The following is a 23,678-nucleotide window of genomic DNA, read 5'->3' as shown; positions in this document are numbered from 1 at the left end:
GCTAGTTCATTCCTCTCATTGGCTAAATCATTGATGGCCATCAATTGTGAACTGTCCGCAATATTAAATCCAGAGACTGGAGCCCTTCTGTTCACATTATCTACAGATAAGTTTTTATCCTTAATGGAGAAATGTTTAATTAAACGTAATTTGCGAACAAATTTATAGAGCTCAATTCGTGTACCAACATAGTCCCACTGGACATTTGGGCAAAAGCTTAATCCTACATCAAGTATGCGTAATTGATTATCTGTCAATGTACTGTGAGAGATGTTAACGACAGTGCTCGAGTGATTCAGACTGCTGGCGGGTTGGGGATTCAAATCTCTTTCTATTGTTGGTTGCTTCTTCTTCTTACCCCGCCTCGTCTTCCGCTTCCTCTGCCACGTCTGCGATTTTGGCCCAGGGGTGGCGTGACCATTTGCATAAGACGCATTTCCCCCTGAAAATCCAACTTATTTCGTGGTGCCTCATCAGCAGAGGACCCTATCTCTGAACTGTCATCCGCAGATATGTGATGTGTGACATCATCTGCTACACTCTTGGACACGTCCTTTTTTCTTACATTATCATATTTTCGTGCGAACGTATAAATTCTTCCATGCTCATAATCTAATCTATCTCTGTTGAACTTATGTGCTTTCCGTAGTTTAATTTCTTCTTCCTTATTTTTGATTTGTTCTTCCATTTTAGCTAACTGATTAGAAACTTCTTGTTGATTCACTATCTTTTCTAAATCTTTAGTTAGTTGTTCAATCTTGGTAATTTGTTCGTCCATTCGTCTTTTTGCTTGAGTGATTAGGGTTCCCATAAGTGTAGTGGAGCAATCCGCTGTTTGCATTCTCCACTCCTCCAGCAAATCAGGGTCCATATCACCTAGAGTGGGTAGTATTAGGATACGGAGGCCCCTTGGCACTCTACCACTTTCGATATATTTAGTTAATGATGTCATCTCCCACCACTTTTTGAGTTCCGAAATACGTGCTTTCTCTAATTGATTAATAATGCTGGAGGTAGTGTGCATCTGAACCCCCGGGGGTCCATTGTTGGTTTTGGAATTATCAAACAGTTCGGCTGCTGCTTGTTCCCACAGCCTTCTCCGTTCAGCCATAGTTGTAATAAATAATAGTGGCCCAGGGTGCACATTCACTCAATAATATTCAATTTATTGCTGAATGGAGAGCGAGAAGCGAAGAGTAAATAAATCTAAGATGCAGGGCGCTGTGTATGTAACCACCAGTGACGAACTGGATACTTTTTGGTGTTTGTTGATTCTTTCTTACAATGGATTCTGTGCTCGTAACAATGTATCTCAGGAAAGCCGCATTGCAAACACTAACATTAAATCATTTGAATTGTTTCTTTTTGTTGTTTGCTTTCCGGGCCGTATGCCAATTTGAAATACGATGTTTAACAGCCTGACGGCAAGGAGGAATGTAACCTCCACCCCGCCGGCGTTCTCCAACCCACCCAGAGGAAAGAATTACTCCTACCGTATCAGCTCGGCTGCATTCACATCCAAATCACGAAGGCACGGTGCTGCGTGTGAAACAATCTCCAAATGCCTCCAGTAGTGCAATCCACGCGCACTCAACCGGCGTGCCAGCCGTATCGCGTACCGGAGACCACGTTAAAAATAATCCTCAATAGATGGAACAATGACCATCTAACGGCTGCACTGATCCCGTGAATTCGATCCAGACCATCGGAACAAAGTCGTATTCAACAAAGCTGTGTTGAATTCATCAAATTTATTGGTTGTAAAGGTTTACAGAGTCCTGGAGAGAAAAGTCAACGCGTTTCGGCAGAACGCCTTCAACTGGACAAATCCGGCCAACAAGCCGGCACCGTATATATACAGGTTAAACTCCATCCTTTATTTCCATAGCCTTCTAATGTGATCTACTATAGCGGCCATCTTAACACATGCACAAACCTAAGGTTTTGGCTTTGCTATCATTATAAGAGTTGCTTCCAACAATTTGAACACCAATATATCATACATAGCACATAATTATCATGAATGCATATTACATAACATTAATTCAATATAATAAAATTCATTAAATAAATGTTGTAAACATGAAGTTACGTGTTGATACGTGACTTGGACCAATGTTGTCGATTTTTTGATCAACCACCATCACTTTAATTTATCAAATATTTGTAGGACATATTTTTCAATGTGGGTTTCTAGCTATGGATGACTATAAATATTTCAAATAAGATTATCATAAATATTGTAAATATTATATAATGTTAAAAAAAAACATTATAAATAATTATTTTCTATAAAAAATTAGTCATTGCATATAAGCCAGTCAATAAAATAATTATTATCCTATGGTTCAATGCAAATTAATGTCTAATATAATTATGATTTACAATATCTAAAATCATATTCATTATTATAATCAAATATATTGCCACTTCACTATCTACCTACATGATGTCCATTTAAGTTTGACCCATAAAAACATTGGTTCAAAATGTGTCTCATTATATCTAGATGTTATAAATACATATCCAGAAGGCAATACATATTTTTTTGTTGTGAATTAAATATTTACCTATTTAGAGCTAAATTATAGGTTTCCTGATTTATGCATGTATTTAAAATTAAATTGGAAAAGTGGCCGATTTTGGACTAAAGTACATAGTGCTAACATTATAAAATTATTTCTATATTAAATAAAGTGTATATAACTGTGCAAAACAGTGCTAAAAACATTTTTTATATAATACAAAAATCACGTATCTATTTTCACTCTTCTGTAAATATTAAATTCTACGGGAAGAAAAATCTCACAAAATTGTAGAAATAGTTTTGTGTGAAAAAATTCATCAAACATCAATTCAAGACAAGTTTGTTCTCCCGATTATCTGCAAAATCATTTATAAATATAGATAGATAGATAGATAGATATAGATATATATAGATATATACACACACACACACACACACACACTGGCAACTGACTTGGCCTACTTAGAGAAAACCACAACAAGCTCTTTCTAGGTCTGATATTAGCTAATAACGTTTGATTTTCCTAAAGTATATAGGGATATTTTAATGGTAGGGGTTTTTAGACAGCCCTCTTGAGCCATTGGTCGGTTGTGTCATTTGCAATACTCTTCCATCGAGTATGGGGCTATATGTGAGGCCACTTCAGACATTGGTTAACTTCACTGGGAGTGATGGCATTCTGAATTTGGCCAAAAGTACATCCACCCAGAAAGTAGGTTCCAGGAACTACTATCTGTGTGCTTCTTGAGATCTAAGATAGATGTTTGCATCCCGAACAAGAAAGTTTTGCAAAAGCCACGACAAAAAAGCAGTGAGAACACCAAAGGGCTAGCACCGAATGCCAGACCTATTGGTTTAGCAAATGGTTGTTTAGCTATCGGAATTGCTAATGTGGACACTTTTTAGAGGGGACAAGGCCTTGTGTTGGGCCCTGTCTGACTCAGATATGGCTTTGCTTTGTCTCCCACCTAAAATTCTCTCTGTTGCATGTGATTGCCTTATAAATGAACAGTGGTTGGAATGGATTCACCCCTTGTACCTTGAAGTGTGCTGGGGTATTGGGTAGGTTATACTTGGTTTTTTTGTTTCTTTTAGCATGTTTCGAGAAATTCCTTGGAGGAGTTCTTGTGATCACAGCATTCAGAATTGAAATGCTTTTTTTGCTTTTCCACTAAATCACAGGTTTTAGACAGATTTTAGAAAATCAACAGAGATAGCGTCCTGGGAAATGACTGCTGCCCAGGCACTAACTAGAATAACAGAGGGCAGCTCTGAGTCAGGATCGGATACTGAGAAAGCATCTGATGGAGAGGAAAATGGAGCATAATATGAAATACATTTTTCAGTTGGCAGAGCTCCAGCTGATGATTCCTTTTCCAGTAATTCTGAGGAACAGGATCATGGCAGTTGCGATGTCCGCTCAGAAGCGCAATCTGTGCAGCAGAGAGACAGTAGCAGTGTAGACCAACCAAGACAGACGGCATGTGAGGCGGCAAGCACAGACTGAGTGCTCTATGGCAGACCCCCAAATTAGTGCAGCCCCAAAAATCCACCCTTCACTGGAGACACTGGATGTAAAGTCAACACAGCAATATTTTTGTCAACTTGACTACGTCCATCCTTTTTTAAGATGTTGACTTCCTTGAAGAAAATTGTACACCAAACAAATCTGGGTGCCAAACAGTTTCTGAGGGAGCATGGAGGCACACTTGGGCCTCATTCTAGGGCACATTGGTGGAAGCCCATTTCACTTGAGGAGTTGAAGAAACTTCTGGGCCTTACGCTCAAAATGGGGATAGAGCACACGCCAAGAGGAAAGTCCTAATGGTCTATTTGCACAGTTTGTAACACCCAGCTTTGCACCAGTCATGAGCAGAGATCAGCTTTTGCTTAGGCTGTATTTCAATGATAATTCTGCTGCGCTGCCCCAGGCCATGACAAGCTGTTCAAAATGCTGCCTGTTGTGGAATGTTTGTCTGCCAGATTTGCTGAGATGTATACTCCTGGAAAGAATATAGCCACTGACAAGTCCTTGATCCTGTCCAAAGTCCGGATGCTTTTAAGGCAGTACATACCAAGCAAAAGAGCTTGTTATAGCATCAAGATATACATGCTGTGTGAGAGCTCTACTGATAAAGTATACAACCCGAGAGTGTATACAGGAAAGGACGATCTAAATCCTAGGTTGCCCTTTCACACTGGTAATCACAGCAAAGATTTATGGGAGCTTGCCCAACCACTCCTTCATAAAGGTCATAACCTTTATATGGACAACTTCTACATGGGAATAAAGCTGTTCAGCGACATGTGTAAATCTGGCAATGTGGAATGCAGTACAGTTCAATGTTGCTGCAAATGATTACCGCAGGAGCTTGTTTGTAAGAAGCTCCAAAAATCCCAGAGCAGTGTATTGTGTTCCAACAAATTGCTCACAGTCAAATTTACAGATAGGCGGGATGTGTATATGCTCTCTGCAATCCATGATGAGAATACTTCCCTGGTCACGGTTTAAGGGTCAGGTAGAGGAAGTTTATAAGCCCCCGTGTACTTGATTATAACAAGTACATGTGTTGAGTAGAAAAGAATGACCAGGTACTCCAGCCATACAACACGAGTCATAAACTTGCACATGGTATAAGGGTCTGTTTACTTAACTGACCTGCAGGCAACATTCAATGTATATACTGCTTACCTTAAGACCAAAAGGAAGACCTATGTGTTTCCTTGACTTAATGTTGACCTTCACTGAAAGTCTTACTGCCGCAGAAGCAGTAGCCTTCATTTCATCTGCTTTGGAGGATATAACAAGGCTGCAGGAACAGCATTTTGCCATCTCCATTCCTGAAACAGTGAGAAAGAGTCAAACATGATCCAGGTAGCCTGACTGGTGACAAGGATGGTTCGGCCGGTGGAAATCCAATGGGGGCAGCCACCAAACCCATGGGTCCGAAGGTGCTCCAGAGGTGCATGGTCTCATAGAACTCATGGAATTGGGTGAGGTTGCTCCTGGAAACTCAAGGAGGAATGGAGCGGACCCAGGGGGAGGCACCATGTGGAAGTGAGGCCTAGGATGACATAATTCCTGTGCCTCATCCGAAGACTAGGACCGCCGCTATGAAGTTGAAAAGCGGTTTCACTTCTTCAATTCCTTTAACTTTTTGTGGGTCTTCTTGTGGGACTTAAACAACAACTTTGAATGCAATGACTAGCCCCCTGCAAAGACTTCCTTGAAACAAGGACCTGTAGCGTGGTAGAAATGACTGGCATCAGGCTATTAGAAACTTCAAAGAGCGCTCCCCTCAGTGCCTTTGTGATCATGGCTCAGCAGTACTCAAAAATCTTTAAGTCATGGTCCGGCTCAAAGGATCAAAGGAAAACTAGACAGGGGTCTGTCACAGACATCTGTCTGTGACAGGAACCATAGGGCTTAAAGCTCACTAGTAGGGTAGGGGGTAGGGGGTATCCCTGACATACTGGGAGACAATTTTCGTAAAAAGAGTGAACACAGCATCAAAAAAAGTCAGTCAAAAAATTACTGGAGGTAGGTTTCTTCGGATCTGCTGAAGAAGAAAAAAAAACTTATGTCAGTGTGCTGTGGTGGGGCCTATATAGGCACCACGAATGTCACTTCTGGTGCAAATGATGCAGGTGTGGAGCCAAACAACACCACACCTTCCAGCACTCAATATCACTACTCAAAAAGTTTCCGGAACCAATCTGAAGCCTGGGTATTATTCCGTAGCTAAGGGATCTGTGGCTACAGGTCTATCGGATTTATCAGATTCACTTTGTCACAGAGTATCTTGTGCAGCAAAATCTAAAGCCTTTAGTAGTTTCTGAAGTGCTTTGTATTGAACCTAGTACAGTCTTCCCCAGCATGTTTACCTTAGTTTCAATGGATCTTTGGACACCTACAAACTTGCATCCCCAACATGGGCAAAGCGGGATTTAACTCAATAAGTGCGTTAAAGGCACATAGAAGGCCTAAATGGATCCTTGGACATCCCCAAGTTGGATCCATAACCTAGATGGAGCTGGATTTATCATGGCGAGTGCGTTAAAGGTGCATGAAAGGTTCAATCGATCTTTGGACACCCTTCAAGTTTCATCCACAACCTAGAGAGAGCTGGATTTAACACAGGGATGTTCAAAAGGCACACGAAGGACTCTTAATCTTGAGTTTGAGGAGGCTTCAACAGAGGGTGTTAGTAAAGTTTCACTCTGCAAGCGTACAGACTTTAAAGAAGGCAGAGACAAGCAGGTAGGAAAAGTTGCAGGTGTGCTTTCATTGGGATATCACATATGTGGAAGGCAGATAGTCAAGGTAGTAAACATACACATGCCATCACTTCATATTTACCAAAGGACTCAACCCGATGCTTGATGACTCCCTCCTTCAACTAACCAGATGAGTCCACACCATACAAATTGCAGCAGTGAGATTCACTCGGAACCTCCCACCATGCACACACATCACCCCACACTTCAAAGAGCATCACAGGCTTTCCATTCACAAGTAAGCTTTCTTCATGCTCCTCCTGTACACACATTCAAAGCCTTACACGTTACTGGCCCACTCACAGAGTTATCACTCACAACGTCGAGGAAGGCAGATACTTGATAGGTAGTAAAAACGTTATCAATATTTCTTTCAATTTGTGAAGAGGGTCGATGACTGGGTAAGAGGTGGTTTGATTTGTGATTTCTTCCTGTGGCGTACAAATGTGATGGGCCCTTGAATGGCAGCAGTGTGTTGATGTAAATGTGCTGCTGAGTTGTATTGGGCCCGTTACAGGCTGTATAAAAGTGTTTGTGTGTGGTAAGAGAAAGGTGTGTACTAGTCCATAAAGTGGGTGGTGCCTTGCAATGGCTTTATGGCTAACCTTCAGTAGCCTTGGGTTCAATATTCAGATACGGTAGTTAGCATTTGGTCTTTGAAACTAGCCTTTTCTGAAGGTGCCAATACCAACCTGTGTAAGAGGTGGTTTTACTTTGAACATACATTAACAACCCCTCACTTTCTTGAGAACTGAACATATGGAGTTGACCTGGGTGGTGTAACTTGCATTGATTCCACTCACTTTCTCACAATGCCCTGCAAAACTTCAAAGTGTGGGTAAATAGCTAAGATCACTCGTTTAGTTACATTTTGTGATAGAAATTTCTGGAATATGTATCAAATCCACATACTGCCAACCACCAAGTGTTCCCACATGCCTCCACATGAATATAGACCCCAATTTTTGTGGGTGAGCCTACTGCCCGCAATTGGATAAGGCACAAAATGCAACAAGGACACACAATTTTTTTCCACAGAAAACAGCCCTGTTTTCTCAATGTCGGTAGCTGAGAACTTTTGGGCTTGCCTGTGCCACCAACTTGGGAAACATACCAAACCCGCATTTTTCTGAAAATTAGATAACCAAGGGAGTCCAGGATGGTGTGGCTTGCATCGATCTCAGGAGGTTTACTTACCCAGAAGCCCTTTCAAATCTCAAACTTTGGAAAACACCACACATTATTCTAATATTTATGATAAGGAAAGTTTCAGAATCTGCAAGGATCCACAAATTTCCCACCACTTGCTTTCCCGATGACAACTATATCACACTTGTGTGGGTGGGCTAATAGACAGCAAAACACAATTACTCAGAATGCCACATAAATAAGCAGGGAGTCTGCAAATTCTGCCTTAGGAGTAGAGGATTTCAGACATCCATTAATATTCTTTACAATAACACAAAGCCCCAGGTCCAGATTAATGGTGTAGGGAAGGTACACCAGGCAGGGTTTCCTCCTCTCTCCTTAGTTGTTTGCCTGTTCAATGGAACCACTTGCAGCACGATCTGGTGTGATGTAATGGTCCCATGCTTACAATGGTTGGGGGGGATTTAGAACCGTTTATCTCTATATATGAACAACATGCTTCTCCTTATGGGTGTCCCATGTTAAAGAAAATCATAGCAATATATAGGGTGAGTTCTGAACTGGAGGTGAACTGACGCAAATCAATCTTGATTCTGGTGTGCATGGGGTACTGCTGCAACCAGCTGTGGGATTATGAAGGAGGGTTAGGAATGGCTGATAAGAGTCTTTAATGCTGGGTATCCCAGTTGGTCATTGTGAACAACTGCTATTCTGGCACCAGGTATACCCCACCTTTTGCCCTGTCCGCTGCAATACTGGAAGAGAAATTAAAACGTCACTGCCTCAGCTGTACAGAGACCTGAGTGTGTGTGTGTCATTTTAGTAAAAAGCATTTTTTTTGTAGCACCGGTAGAAATACACTTCATAGCAAGACTGCTGTAGAGAAAGGGTGTTAGCCAAAAACCGTACATCAACTCAGAGTGAAAGAAAATTAGCTATCATGCAGCAACATTTCAAAAGTAAAAAAAACAAAACATTATTTGGTGTTGGAGACTTTGTTAAGTAATGGCCACTGAGAGATATTTCCAGAGGAAAAAAACATGGAGTCATCCAGACAGTTTAGAGAAGTGGAAAAGAAGTAGTTTCTGAGGGCTAGAACCTTTTTGCCAAGTGTTCTCCATCCATGAATCGTGTGCAGGACCATTCTCCATATTTGTCAAAAATCCATCTGCAATGCAGTCTCTTGCTGTTGAATAGAACAGACACGTAACTTACTTGGCAAGGCACATTACTTTAACACGGACTTCTCAGCAGCCTACATATTTTGTGGACTCTGGATGGGTCCAGGTGTGAAAATATATGGAAAACAGTATACTCGTATAATATATTATTGGGTCATCAAGGGCAAATTGTTTTAGATTTCATGACTTACTTGGCAAACCAGAGAGACGTTGGTTCGTATATGCTTGTGGAGAGATGTGCTCACTTTTTACATCTGGAACAGTAATAGAGAAGGGATGAGATACTGGGGACTGAACGGGTTGAGTTGTTCCAGCAAAGAAACTTCTATGGGTTTCCGTCAGATTGGAATTCTGAAATGAACATGGTACAATAAAAACATGAGTTAGTGCATAAACAAATGAAATATTAATCAGTGATACTTTATTGAAAAATGGGTGTCAATCCCATATTAACCTATTTGAGTCGCACAACTAAGATTTTATTTCTTCTATAAGTTATATTGTGTCCAACTAGTCTACATTTATTAAGGACCAACAAATCTCAAAGATTAGCATTTCATAACTCTTTTCAACTGGAGAAAATCATAACGGAAAAGCATCTTACTTGAATGGCACTGATCGTGAGTCTAACATTCACATCTACTTTATAAAACACACACCACTCAGGTTCTTCGGATTTTGAACCCTGCCTGACCCAATGTCGTCTCCCCTGAATAGTGACTTTACAATTATTGTCAAACAGCAGTTTAATCGGAGTAGGTGGCTTCCGAAAGTGATAAGTTAAGTATATTTGGTACTGTTCTTTCTGAAGGCTATTCCAGCTCCCGCAGATTCCTTAAGTGAACATCCTCTAAGAGGTGCACACTAGATTCAGAAAAACTACCAGTCACAGCATCTCAGTGGCGCAATGTGGCGCTCTGCAATGCCGTCATCATCAAAAGAACGTTTGTTAAGATGTCACGACAAACTATACGTGGGGATTCGGACCAGTGACGTACATTATCTGATTTCCGTGCTGATGCAGAACCCAGGACAAGGCAGCTGGAAAACAAATGTCATAAATAAATAATTTACCAGGCAGGTAAACATCGGTTGACAGAGGTGAAGGCAGGAACGGATCTGCGGGAGCTACACCATTCAAGCAAAAAGAAGTCCAAAGAAGGTTAAGTAACTAATGGATGGCGGCTCCGACAGATTACTTTGAAGACCTGTTCCTAAATCATCTATCAAGGAGGTGGGTCAAGGACACGCACAGTCATCCAAGGAATGAATGGAGTACAGCACTTCCAAAAAGGGACACTTCCATTTTTTATGTTTCAACAATAGTGCTTAACAACTATAAGGAATGTACAGCGAACGAAATTGCTGGTTCAAAAATCATCTGAACTGAGTCACCTCTCAGCAACTTCGCCAGCTGAGTGAGCCCTGAAGTCTTGGGAGCGTTTAATAATGGGAGGCATCGATTTCAGTATACCCTGCGTGTGCACACTCCAGCTTACTACTCAAGGAAGCAGCAAATAATGGCTGATTGCCCTTCTCCAGTCTGGCCTATACAACAACAAGAACAACTGTTGGAAAAAGTCTGTTTGCCAATATAAATTTACAGCCATTTCTTTGGTTTCTAAATGAGTAGAAAACATTCTAAAAAAACTTTACAATACAGCCAACAGATTAAATTGATTTTGCCATTCATTAAGAACAATTTAACACGGACGTTAGATTATGTGTTCTGTGTAATTTCTGTGTCGGAGCAGAACGTCAAATAGTTATACATTAGCCACTTGAGACAAGCACCTTCAAACTGTAAACTGTGAGATCGTAATATAAAGCAATCTTAAGCATTAAAAAATGAATTCAGGTTTTGCCTCTAGACTCGTATCTAGGTTAACGAGCCACTTAGTGGTATATTCACAATGCACATATATCAAGCTTTTAAAATGAATGAATTTTAATTTTCCAAACTTGCTTATGTCGAGCAATATTTAGGGATGACTATCTCTAGTGATGGTATTTCATAATCAAAATTTTTTTTACTTAAACATTTTGCTGATGAGGATTTAGTACTGGAAGTAATGCAGAAGGCTTCCTTATAGAGAAGAGTTTTCATGAAATTATCCTGATAACAGCACGGAAACAAACTTAAAATTTGGAGCCATTGTGTTTGGCTCAACAAAACACACTCCCACGCTTATTTGAGAAGAGCTTAACAGCATTACAGATACACCAACATCTACTATTAATTTAGATACATGGGCGTTCCAATTCAATTTGTGCTCTCTAGCTACCACTCTAGACGGATAATTGGCAAAAATGCTCAACATAAGAAGAATCAATTACCCCTGTGAATGCTGGTTTGTGGCAACCAAGGAACACAGATTTCATGTTTGACAAATGTACCTAACAACGGTTGAAAACATAATAATTTTGCAAACATTTCAGGTGTCTTTTTAGGCTCATTTGGGTAACAGCTAATAAGATCAACTCATTAGTATGTGTTAGTTGGCTAACTCTCTCTGCACCCGGCTTCAGAGCTAGGCCATCACAGTGGTTTAGACAGTGTAGCAGAACCATTATGTACAGACAGAGTAGCAAGGGAGCCAAGAAGCATCCCTGTAGCAAATAATTTGCCGTTTTAATTCCAGGTTTAAGGCCACTTCCATTTGATAGCTTTATTCGCACCCAGGTATCTGCAGGGTGTTCAATTAAGAGATTAATTAGAGTGTACATTTATCAAAGTGAGTGGAACAGTCACCGTAATAGGCAAAAAACCTTTAAAACTTTCATTGCCAAGATATTCAGTGCCATAATGTAGTATGAAGTGTTGAACAAATTTCACTGAAACTAGTTTAGGGCATTTTTGTAGTTTCCTTTCCACAGCCCATGATAGGAGTTTCTGAAGCACCAATTTAGCAAACAGCATGCTGTCTAAACCCAGAAATGCAATTAGGTGGTAACTTTTGGAATCAGATGATGGGCCTAGTTCATAGATAGGTTGTAATACTGAACCCTTCGAGGATGATGGAATAAGCTATGTACTAAAATGTTTGCAGACATCACACTCAAAATTGAGCTCCATTTATTAAGGTTTGCTTCCAATACAGCCACAAGTATGCCACTAGAGTCTGTGCAGCACAATTAGCAGTAGCCCTCGATAAGTGCCAAAACCTCATCTTTTGAGATACTAATATAAATTGATTTAAAACATGATTATGCCCTATTGCATATACATGTATGACACAGATTCCCAGCTTTATAAGTGATGCACTAGCCTGAGTTCTTAAACAGTTAGTTACAAAACTCTCAAGTTTTAGGAGCCTGATAGATACAATTAGCTCACACCAGATATCTTCATGTTTGTACTACATAATTTCTGACACTTTTTAATAGTATGCTTTCAGGTGCTTAATTGACAGGTCTAAAAAAAAATTAGCACCTTGTAGGTTTCTCAACTGATGACGTGATTTTCTATGTAGCCTTTTTTCTTGAGAAGATCATGATGTCAAATGTATTACTGGATCAATTACGTTTGGGGAACTGTTTAATCCTTCAATCATGAGATATCAGACAGTTAAGCACTTCTAGCAAAAAGATCGCCCATACTTGGCAGCAAGATACTTTGCTTAAAACTAGCCAGTGATATGTTTGCGTCGTTGTGTGCACATTTGTTTACTCCAATTGTTTAAAAAAAAAAGTGTTCCAGGATTTTTTTTTTTAACATTAATTACTCTACCCAGTTCAGATATGGGACAAGTGTGTATATATATATATATATATATATATATATATATGTATGTGTGTATAAATATATATACATATATATATTTATACACACATACACATACATACACATATAGATACACAGATATACAGATTAAAAAAATATATTTTATCAATAGGGTACAGAACAATGATATAGATCATACATCATAGATCTTGTACCAATACAATTAATTAATGTATGTTCCCTGGCCCACAGGTTTCTCCTGTCATGTTATATTTCAAATTCTTCCCTGGCCCCAGCACTTAGACGTCACCATGGGAACAGTTCGCACTGCACGTGGTCCACCTGCAGTCATATCAAGTCTGTGCGGAGTAGTATCACACAGTGAACATGGGGTAGCACGCCAACAAGCAAATCCAACTATTATTCAACAATGTGGTATGAACAGATACCTCCAGGCACTGATGTGCAGTCCACCTTCCCTGCTCGAGTCAACCCGTGCCCTTACCCTCTATGAGTCAGTGTGCAGTAAATAGTTCCAGGGGTGGCTACTTTGCAATGGCGAAGGAGTGTCACCCCACTGGCTAAACCAGGAGCATGTGAAAGATGGGGCTGGGCCACGGGAGTGGGAGTGGAGTCTGTGCACTTCTAAGTGCGCATGTGTGTGTGGCCGGCCGGCCGTCTCAGGCTGGTCAAACACACATGCGCACTTAAGTTTCTCCAACCCGGCTGTGCTAGACAACTGAGTTGGAGAAACTGCACAGTTTCCAGTGCACTGTCTGAGCGGCAGAACAAGCCAATCAGACCAATCCTGGCGCCACTCTTATGCTACTTTTAGCCTGTGCTGCCTGTGCTGCTGGGACACCAGAAGAAGGGCAGAGGAGCCAGGCGGCACACGGCGGAGACGGGAACAGGTACGTTTTTAAAAACATTTTTTATCCCACCCCATCCCTCTTCTTGAGATTTGCGGCGGCCGCTGCTGAATAGTTCTGATTGGAGCTCTAAATGTCCATGGGACAAAACGAAGTGGCATTAATGGTGCACAGAGTTCACTTTGTTCCTGGCAATATATTAAGGAGTCCAGCCATTGCTTGTATTTAGGTGATCACCCTCTTCCCCGACAGCATGCCACAAATCTCTTTGCCAGTAGGAATGCCATAAATAAGGCAATTTGGTGGAATAGTTGTTACTGTAACACTGTTGAAAAACAGGTACTGAAGTATACCAGTTTGTAAGCATAAAAGGGTGAAGCCTGGAAGGTTCCTTTTTTTCAAAAGTACGGGCAGTTTCTATCCAGCCTGCTGCGAAAGAGGCTCCCCAACCAGATGGGAAAGAGACACAGGACAAAAAAGTAGCACAGCATAAACAATTAAAAAGGAATATAGACGTGCATTTCCATTTTATGGAACTAACAATATTATGAAGTGGTGTGGTTTATATAAAAATATTGAGTCTGAGTCATCTAAATAAAAGGAGGAAAAAAAGATCATGGTCTATCTTAGCTCCATGCAAAGAGAATATCTGCCTCAGTTTAAGGCTCTATCATGGTAGACTCTGTCTCTTTTGACCAAAACAGGAGAGTGGGAGATGCTGTGCTATTTTTCTGGGTGGTAAATTTGAACAAAGCAAGTCCAAACCAGAGAAATATAGCAATGACTCATTACAGGTCTTTGCTCTTGCTAGACAACACATGGTGCTTTGTACTATATGCACTTGTGGAAGAGGGGTTCTGTGAGAGGTTGCTGGGGGCTCAAATAAGTAGTGATGGGCTGCAGCCCCCAAAGCAGACCACCAACCGCTCCAGTGGGTGCAGGCTTACATTCAGACACTTTTTATTGGAAGGTGATTATCTGTGAAGGAGAATTGGCCTTATCTCGCCTTCTCAATTGACATCAAGGAAGGCTGACAATGCAGACAATCCAACCTTGTGTACATATGCCTGGAGTATCAAAGCCCCAGAGCTCCACAAAGAAAGTTGGTAGAAAGGCGATGCATTCTCACCTCTCATTGTGATTATGGAAGAGCCTACGTAGTTCTGCCGCAGAACAGCAGAGTCAGTGTCAGCAGGAATCTAACGAGGCCCAGGCTCAATGGCTCATATTTCCATCCCAGATTTCAAGGTGGTGGTGCTAATCATACAATAAAGGGATCCTAGAGAGATGACATTTGTAGCCTTGGGGGACAAGGATTAACTGCTTCACAACTACCTCTATACAAAAGTAGATGGCATCAAACCTAGAATGGCATCTGGAATGGCTAGCTTAGAGACAGTTTCAAAAATTCTTGAGAACCAAGTTGGAGCTTGAACGTTCCACTGCCACCCAGAAGAATAATGATTCTGCCATCATCTTCCAGTCCTGCTTTCTCAAGACTGTGGTATCGGACGAAAATAGGCTAGAGAGGCAGCTTGGAAGGTCACTGCATAGGAATATAATCTGAGAACTTCTACGGAGACATTCTTGAGGAATGAGAAAGGACTACTGTAGGACATTTAGCCTGTGTACTTATGAGGAATAGGTGTGATATTGAGAGTGAACACGGAATAAACATATCAAGATACAGTTCTGAGATGGATCATATGGAGAGTATCACACATGATCATGAGATTGCTCTTTTTTTTCAGATGTTTACCCTGTTACAGAGACTACAAGAAAGAAACCACAAAACCTCCAGGAAGCATTTTTTAGACTGTGCCTCAGGTCAGTGTCCCTATCCAGCACACTTGAAGGCAGTCACAGCTCTACCCTTTCGGAGGCTGAGGCAGCTTTCTACTACTTGTCTCTTGCAGGGGGAAAAATGCTCATGCCATCTGATTCGAGTTGGTGACCTTACTTTTGGATCCTTGGTGCACGGCACCAAGTGTTTTTATCTATCCTGTTTCATAAGTGTTCGTGGATGTTCTATGGTCACTGGTTTGGCCGCTCAGCACACTAGCTCTTCCAAACTGGTCAAATATCAGGGAAAGTTAACATTCTACTGTCTCTCTAACACCTCAAGGAGTTTATAATACCAATTTTAACTTGTATGCTTGATTTTCTCATCATATCCTTGGGTACTGCCAGATTAATTCATGAACATTTTTGCTAGAGTGAAGCATTAAAACGGCAAAGTTATGGTACATTTGTTTTGTTTGCTTAGATCAAAAAAGTTAACAAAGGAAGTTGTTAAAAAAGAGCATGTTTCATAAATTCAAACAATTACAACAAAAAATTTAAATCACAAGTTTCATAATCTATTCTTACCCTTCTAGTTCCAGCAGGAGCAATTGCAACATTAGATTTGGCAATATTTTGAGTTAAAATACCATCTTTTTGTACTTGTGTTGGGGATACAATCAGAGCACCTGGTTGTCCCTGAAAGGCAGCTGCAAAATAAGTATAGAACTAGTCAATCTCAGATGGGTACATCAGGGATATTATAGAGATATAAAGGTTAATAATTATTTACTTATCTGCAACTATGAAAGCACACTAAAATGTCCTTGGTGGTGGGAACCCTAAGCCATGTGGTGTTATACAGCTACCACACTACAACAGTTCAATGACTCATTAGTAAATGGGGAGTAAAACATTGTTCATAACCTTGGTTTTCAGGGTGTGTAGTACCATGCCAGTCCACTACAATTCATTTGTCGCTTTCAGAAGTGAGATTTTAGAGTTATTTAAGTGTGGACAGTCCCCATGAAAATATTGATATTGAATGTAAACAATATACTCTACAAATAGAAAAGCAGATTCAGAAGATGATGATCAGCTGAGACGGCTGGCCACACCAACCTGCTTCTCCTGGCTCCATGTGCTGACCATATTAGCGATTCTTCTGACAACCACTATCACCACCCTTCTACTTGATAGCTAGACCCCCACAATCCTGTTACTGTTCTGAGGCTCTATGCCTCCCACACCCTCTGGTTCCATGACTTATATCCTTACTAGGTTATGTGACAGGAAGGCTCCATGTTTTGCCAAAAAATTTCACTGCCTTCAAGGTGACCGTAATTAGCTTCATCTGGTGCAAAGTGTATGACGTGCTATGGCACACGCAAAGGAAGCTTTTTTGACTGTCAATCCACACACTGCACGCCCTGAATAAATCAGATCAGCAAACACAATCCATAGAATTATAGGATGATAACATTACCCTATTTTCTATGACATACAAGACTCTGGGCTGATGTAGTCTCCAGGCACTCCCATAGAAACACCGACACCCTAATCCCAATTGGCCTCAAATGCCCCAATTCCAGAAAAGGAATCAGTGGTTTGGTTTTGTAGCTGTCAGAGTGGAGTAGGAGAAGACACAGGAAAGATACCTAACCTTCACTTTTCTAAGGATGAGGGAATTGTTGTGAAATCAGTGTTTGTTATTGGGACTACCTGCCTCACAAACTGGTGGCCATCTTTCAAAATATATGGTGACACCTGTTGAACTTCTAAGCAGGAGATGCCATTCTTAAAGCTATTACTGTAGCATAGATTTGTTTAAATTTCTCTAAGAATGTGTTCACCTTGGCATAGAAAATATGTTGGTTATTAAATGCCTTGTGGCTTTGCGATTCTCTGTCATTTGAGAAAACAGTTGTCATCAGTCATTTATCCCTATGAAGAACAATCCTGAATCCCACTAAGCAAACCACTGCATCCACTGTATCTAAACTGCTTTGCATTGTATTTTATGAGGTACCAAACCATCTTACCACTGCTCTTTAAATAAGTATTTGCTGCCCTGATTACTGTATTTTTTGCAGCATTACCAGTGCTCCTGGATACACCTTTTTTCAGGGAACACCTGATATGGGAGTTTGCCAGGAAAAGAGTTGCAATTTATAAGCTCTAACGCCCACTCTTAGAGGTTGGTTTGAGGGCCCAAATTATGGACAGTCTAAGTGCAGGTCCCCCCCATATGCTCCACAGCTATCATTGTGGGTGCTACTCAAGATGAGAGAGGTCATGCTGACACATGACACGCAGCCGTGGTTGGAGGCAAGAGTGAAGCGTGTCGGGGACATGTCTGTGGAGGGCACTTTGCTCAAATTTCAGGATGTATGTGAAACTTACAAGATAAAGGCAGGTCACTTTCTTACATATAATGCCATGTTGCATACCGTGAGCTGGTGGTGGGGACAGGAGCAAAGAGAGTCTGCTATTTCCGGACCCTTACAGGGCATGCTAACACAGAAATGGGAAGGCAATCACTGTGATGTACACTCTACAAAACACTCAACAATCCGACCAAGGTCTGGGAGTCACGGACATATGGGCAGCGGACTGCCGAACATAAAACCTTATCTTGTTACTTGCTTATAGTTTTTAGAAGCTTGAATTAACACTCTGTGGATAAGGATGAGCCGAAAGAAATAGAAGGTCCAGAACTGAGAGATGTTTTTGCAATGCTGACCTCAATACAGATCTGTAGATTGCCTTTCTGAATGCCTCAATTTGTTCAGCAGAAACTCTTGGTGTAGAATAATCCAAAAGGAATAGGCTGAGCCAAAGAAACTGGCTCAGATCAAGAGTATTTTGAGAGGAGTATTTTTTTTTTTTTAGCATTTCTTGTGCCCTTTCTGAGAAAGAACACCTGGACTTAGAGAGGGACCTGGAAATAGTTTTGGACTTTTCCTTCACAGTATGGCCTCCCTTTCTCTGATGTCCTTTGGAAATATTGGTTGGCAGGGGGTCATATAACATTAGGTCATGCTCATTCCCCCAATTTCATCCACCATGTGCAGGGTCACACACAAGGTTTTAAACGCTAATACTGCAGTAGTGACATATCAAAAAAATACAGAAAAAAAAAAAAAACATGTTGAAAAACAGTTGAGAAAAATTCAAAATAGTAGTGCATTTTGCATATGTATGGTTGTGGAAAAAACAAAAGGGACACCACAGTTGTGCATGGCGCCATATAACCAATTGACATGTCATTTCTTTGGGAACCACATGATGCCACTGTCAACTCTTAACAGCACCATTTCCTGCATGTGAAAAGATATGGCTAAAGACACATTTCTATATAAGTCTGCTCCAGGGAACAGTCAAGTAAGGAATCACAATCTTCATTAAAGGAATATGTAGCAGCTGATATCCATTAACAATATCATTTCACAAATTTCTCCAGGACACAACATATAGGTGGTACTAATTCAGGAGACTGATTTCAATGAAGATCCCATAATGGAGAATTGGATAAATCCTGGCAGAAGAGTCAGGTTGGAACAGAGTAAGAAAAATCAAGTGGCGTAACCAGAGTTTCCTAATGGACAGTAGCCCAAATTTTCAAGGCTTTAATATAGTGGTTCAGAAAATAGCAAGCTGCATTAGAAGAATTTAGAAATTATTTTAAAATGGTGCGGTTGAAGTGGTCATGGTGCAGGAGACTCATGTCCTAGGTACCAAGTCCTTGGAATGTAATGGCTGTGTGGACAGTCCCACATGTGGGCTTCACCAGATGCTGAAGAGTAGTGTTCATTGTATTTAAGAAATATTTTCCCATTGTTGTCTTTCACACACACACACCCTTTTTGACAATATAGGCAGGTATATTATAGTGTGGGGTATCCTCCAAGGGAATCATGGATAGTGATTAATGGGTGTGCATAACCGCCCCTGGTGAGGGTGACACTGCAGCTGCTGACCGAGCTGGTTGGGAAGGCAAGGTATCACACTTCTGGAAACATTAATGCAATCATGGATTAAAGCATGGACTGTCAAACCCTGAGGGTGACCAAGACACAAGGATTCTGTGCTTCTATACTGGATCGCAGGTTTGTGACATAAGGATGCTTGGCAAGTCCATTGCTCCCTTTTCCCTGCAGCAGACATGCACTGTATGTCACATGTATATGTTCTTGCTCCTGGCACCTGAGATCACTACACTAACTTACACAAAACTTGGAATGTAAACAGAATTTTACTGAAGGGAGAACATTTGCTTGATTTGGTGTAAATCACACCAGTAGTTTCAGAAGCTAGCAATTAAAAAGTAGGAGGTATCTGCATTGGTAGTCCATGGAGGTCTATCAACCTTGGTTCGCAGACCTTCCAAGAGCCTAAATATAAGATGTAAACAAAGATAATTTGATGAGGGAGCTCCTTCTCCGGTCGCCCATTAAAGGACCATGCACCTAAAGACAGGGGCTATGACTGCCTGCAACAGAAAAAGACCTGGTGCAGCCACCATTTCAGGACGCTGGGGCTTTGCCTTAGAGGTCTGCATAAAAAGAATAAAAAGTGGGAAGCATTCCCTGAGCCTCAGGTGGGTGGCCCAAAGGGATGACCCACTTATATCAACAGAAAAGAAAAGTAAAATTTGCAGCAAGGCTTTGCAGGCCTGAGGCAGAACTGTGGACCCTAGCACAGCTCTGGAAGTCAACAAAGCCCATCAAGGTTCCAAGGTCCATGTTGGGCCCCCTCTCAGGTTAGCACACCCTAGCTCCTGGTCCGTGAACCAACACAAGTTTGTAATCACATGAGAGACCTCCTGCAGAGTTTGCAGACATTGCAATCAATGTCCCAACAAGGTCCCACAAACGTGTGTGTGTTTGTGAACCCAAACTGAGGTATGTGAAACGCAAAATAAATAAATAAATAAAAGCATTGGCCAAATGGCTAGTTAAATGTTGGACATGCTGAGGTTAACCGATCCCAGCAGCGCATGATCAAATACCATGCCTATCTAATCTTGGGCTGGCCCCCTGCTGGAAGTTGTTGCCCTGCCACCTATCCCTGCTGAAGGTTTCACATGGCAGTTTGGGTGTAGAGCCTAGCCTCAGCCCAGGTCCTGCAACCAACCTAAATTGCACACAACCAAAGGCTGTGCATAGTGGAATAGGATATAATTTCATGAAAGTTGGAGGCAGTATATGATCAAATAAACCCAGAAATTCTTTGAACAAAACCAAGGTTAAAGTGAAATCATGGTTAGTTTTTGTTATTACACCCCTAATCTGACTCGTACCAGTAGAGCGGTATGCCCGCTAGACACCAGGGAAAGAATACATAAAAATAAATAAAAAAGGAATGTGGTAGGGCACTTGCACATGCTTCCAAACCCCATGGCCTAAGACAGTCTTTCGGCCCCCTCTCAGAGTCCAGAGCTCAACTATTGCAGGCATACTGCACTGCAAGTGTCTTTGGGCCTAGTCTTCACCTAAGGGCCAAAAGAGAGGGGTTAACGTCCCCATCCTGCCTCCTCCAGGGGAAAGACTATATGGTGCTCCGGGGTTTTTGCCCATTGCCAAAAGTAGGCTTTTACCCCAAACATTTCTTTTTTTAGATACCAATCCCTGGCATCTCTTGGGTATCTGCCATGCTGTGGGAGGAAGACTGGGGGTGAACCCACCAATCTGCCCATTCCCAAGGGGGAAGGAAGACTATCTGGTTCTTGCTGGGTGTGGGTGCAGCACAGTGCCATGATGGGCAACCTCTGCATGCCTTTCCTTTTCTCACTTTTTTCCTGGTGGTCTTGTGGGCTTCCTGCACCCCCACTGAAGAGGGCAGATAGGTGAAAACTCATAGGGATATGAGTGAAAGGTCAACCCATCCTGGAATCAGGACCCCCCCCCCCCTAAAAAAAAAAACCTAAACCCTAGACAGAGACTTCCAGGACATTAACTACCAATCTGCCCAGCACAGGAGGCAGCATGCCCATCAGACCCATAGGTAGAAAAGAGGGAAAAGTAATGGGGTAGGGCACAGGACTATCTTGGTATCAGGCATTTGCTAGCAGCTTAGGCAGTAGACAGTCTTTCTGCACCTATGGGGAGGCAGAATATGGTGACCCATTCTGTCTGTCCAAGGACGATGACTTAAGAACCCAGGCTTCGAGTCGGCCGGCCCCCACCAAACCCTACCTACTCTGGGCATTTCTGAAAATTAGAGGCACATGGAAATCCAGAGTGGTGGGGCTTGAGTGTATCCCAGGACGTTTTCTTACCCAGAATACCCTATAAATAACAAAACTAGGCCTAAAAAAAACATAAATTTGCCCTTTCTGTCCATGGGGTAGCTGCTACATTTGGGTCCAGGGTTGATCAGTAGACAGTGAATCCCTCCAACACCAAACCAGGGTATTTCTGGAAACTGAAAACCCTGGAGAATATAGGATGGTGATACTTGCATTGGAAGAATTCCCAGTACAAACTTTACATATGCATATAAAGATCTAAAATATGGGGAATATTTGACTTATAGCTATGGCTTGCAAGCCCTGTACTTCTAATCAATAAACAACAATGGCCAATACTAAAAAACAATCATTGGCTAAGCCAATAGGTCTCGCCTATGTAGAGAGGCACAGAGTGAAGTGGTGCAGAACTGAGTGCAGTGGCCCACTCTGGAGTGGTGTGGAGATAAGTGGTGTAGTGTGGAGTGGTGCAGAGTAGACTGCAGTGGTGTGGAGTGGTGCATAGTAGAATGGAGTGAGGCAAAGTGCAGTATGAACGGTGTAGTAACTTACTGCCATTACAGACAACACATCTTCAATTGAAATGACCATTACACTTGCACAGACATATAGTTTTACTGATAAAAGTATACAGCACACAAACAATAATGTGTGGAAATGTCATTACCTAGAGCATTGATTTGTTTTGACTGTTTCCAAATATTTGTTTCCACCACACTTGAGAATTACCTAAAAAAATGTGCTTCATAGGTGATTTTCTAATTCTGATAATTCTAAAATGTCTGCACAGTTCATTTACAGACATTTTGTTGTGTGCTAGAAAAGAAAATAACATCGTACAGCCTTCCTCAAGCACACACCCAGTAGCCAGCATGACTGTCACATAAATCCTCTCACTTTGAAGTCATAGAAGGAAAAGAAAATGGAATGTAAAGCTGAATCCATCACTGGACAGAGTAATTAAAAATACTGTCCATATCATTAAAATATCTATAAAAGAAGTATGCAAGTTATCCTGTAAGCATTTATTTGTAGCGTATAGTGCTGCAGATTCACCTACTATGCACATTCCTGCTATCTAGTGTTGGGCTCAGACTCTACAACTTGTTTTTCTGGAAGAGTCTTTTAATGTTGACATGACTTTGAGTCACCTCTTCTACGAACAAATGTGCATAATCAACAGCAACATCATTAGATAGTGTATGTTTCTCACCATTGTGGCGAGTGAGGATGGAGTTATTGAAGATGTGGGAAAAATCAAGTACTATATGTATAAGCATAAATTATATGTACATAACAATATACACTGTATTCTCTATAAAAATTCGACACCAAAGAACACCTACTGGGGTGGGGGAGAAGGCAAGTGAATCCGCAGCACTACACACTACAAACAGATGCTTACAGGTTAAGCAACATACTCCATTCATATAATGTGTTGGCTGCACATACACATGCTTTTCATGGACTGTAAAGCAGTTCTCCTCTCGCTGTAATTTTAGGCATTTGATGGTGCAAATGTTCAGAATAATGTTTTTAGTACTGTTTGTCCGATAAGAGCTTGTCTTGCTTGGACATCCACACAATGTTTAGTAAACGTGTATGGATTTATCCATGTAGTTACCTTGCAAATGTCAGCTACAGGAATGCTGCCTAGACAGGCCATAGAAATAACTTTCTTCCTAATGGAATTTGCCTCTGGAACTGTCAGCAATGTTTTCTTGGCTTTAATGTAAGATATTTCCATGCATTTAAATATCCATCTGGCAATGCCTGCTTTGGAAATTGTGTTTCCTTTTCTAGGATTGGTAATAGAAATGAACAACTGTTGTGATTTTCTAAATGGTTTAGTCCTAGCAATATAATACATTAACACTTTTCTGACATCACATGTATGAAGTGCTCTCTCTGCACCTGT

At 41.3% G+C, this 23,678-nt stretch overlaps 1 protein-coding gene across 2 annotated transcripts in view; it reads right to left on the bottom strand.

Annotated features, from left to right (window-relative positions):
• The window catches only part of MLXIP (MLX interacting protein), a 966,103-nt gene that overhangs the window by 125,499 nt on the left and 816,926 nt on the right, over window positions 1–23,678 (bottom strand). The window contains exons 10-12 of one of the 2 annotated variants that reach the window (XM_069214925.1): window positions 16,099–16,220; window positions 9,327–9,486; window positions 9,054–9,140 (exon numbers count right to left, since the gene is read on the bottom strand). In XM_069214925.1, the coding sequence (XP_069071026.1) occupies window positions 9,054–9,140; window positions 9,327–9,486; window positions 16,099–16,220 (369 nt within the window). The remainder of the gene's footprint in view (window positions 1–9,053; window positions 9,141–9,326; window positions 9,487–16,098; window positions 16,221–23,678) is intronic. The other variant, XM_069214926.1, reaches the window with a different exon arrangement.

The sequence above is a fragment of the Pleurodeles waltl genome, chromosome 11, assembly GCF_031143425.1.
Source record: "Pleurodeles waltl isolate 20211129_DDA chromosome 11, aPleWal1.hap1.20221129, whole genome shotgun sequence".
Taxonomy (NCBI): domain Eukaryota; kingdom Metazoa; phylum Chordata; class Amphibia; order Caudata; family Salamandridae; genus Pleurodeles; species Pleurodeles waltl.
The sequence above is the reverse complement of the archived record's forward strand: the minus strand, read 5'-3'. Positions and strand labels throughout refer to the sequence as shown.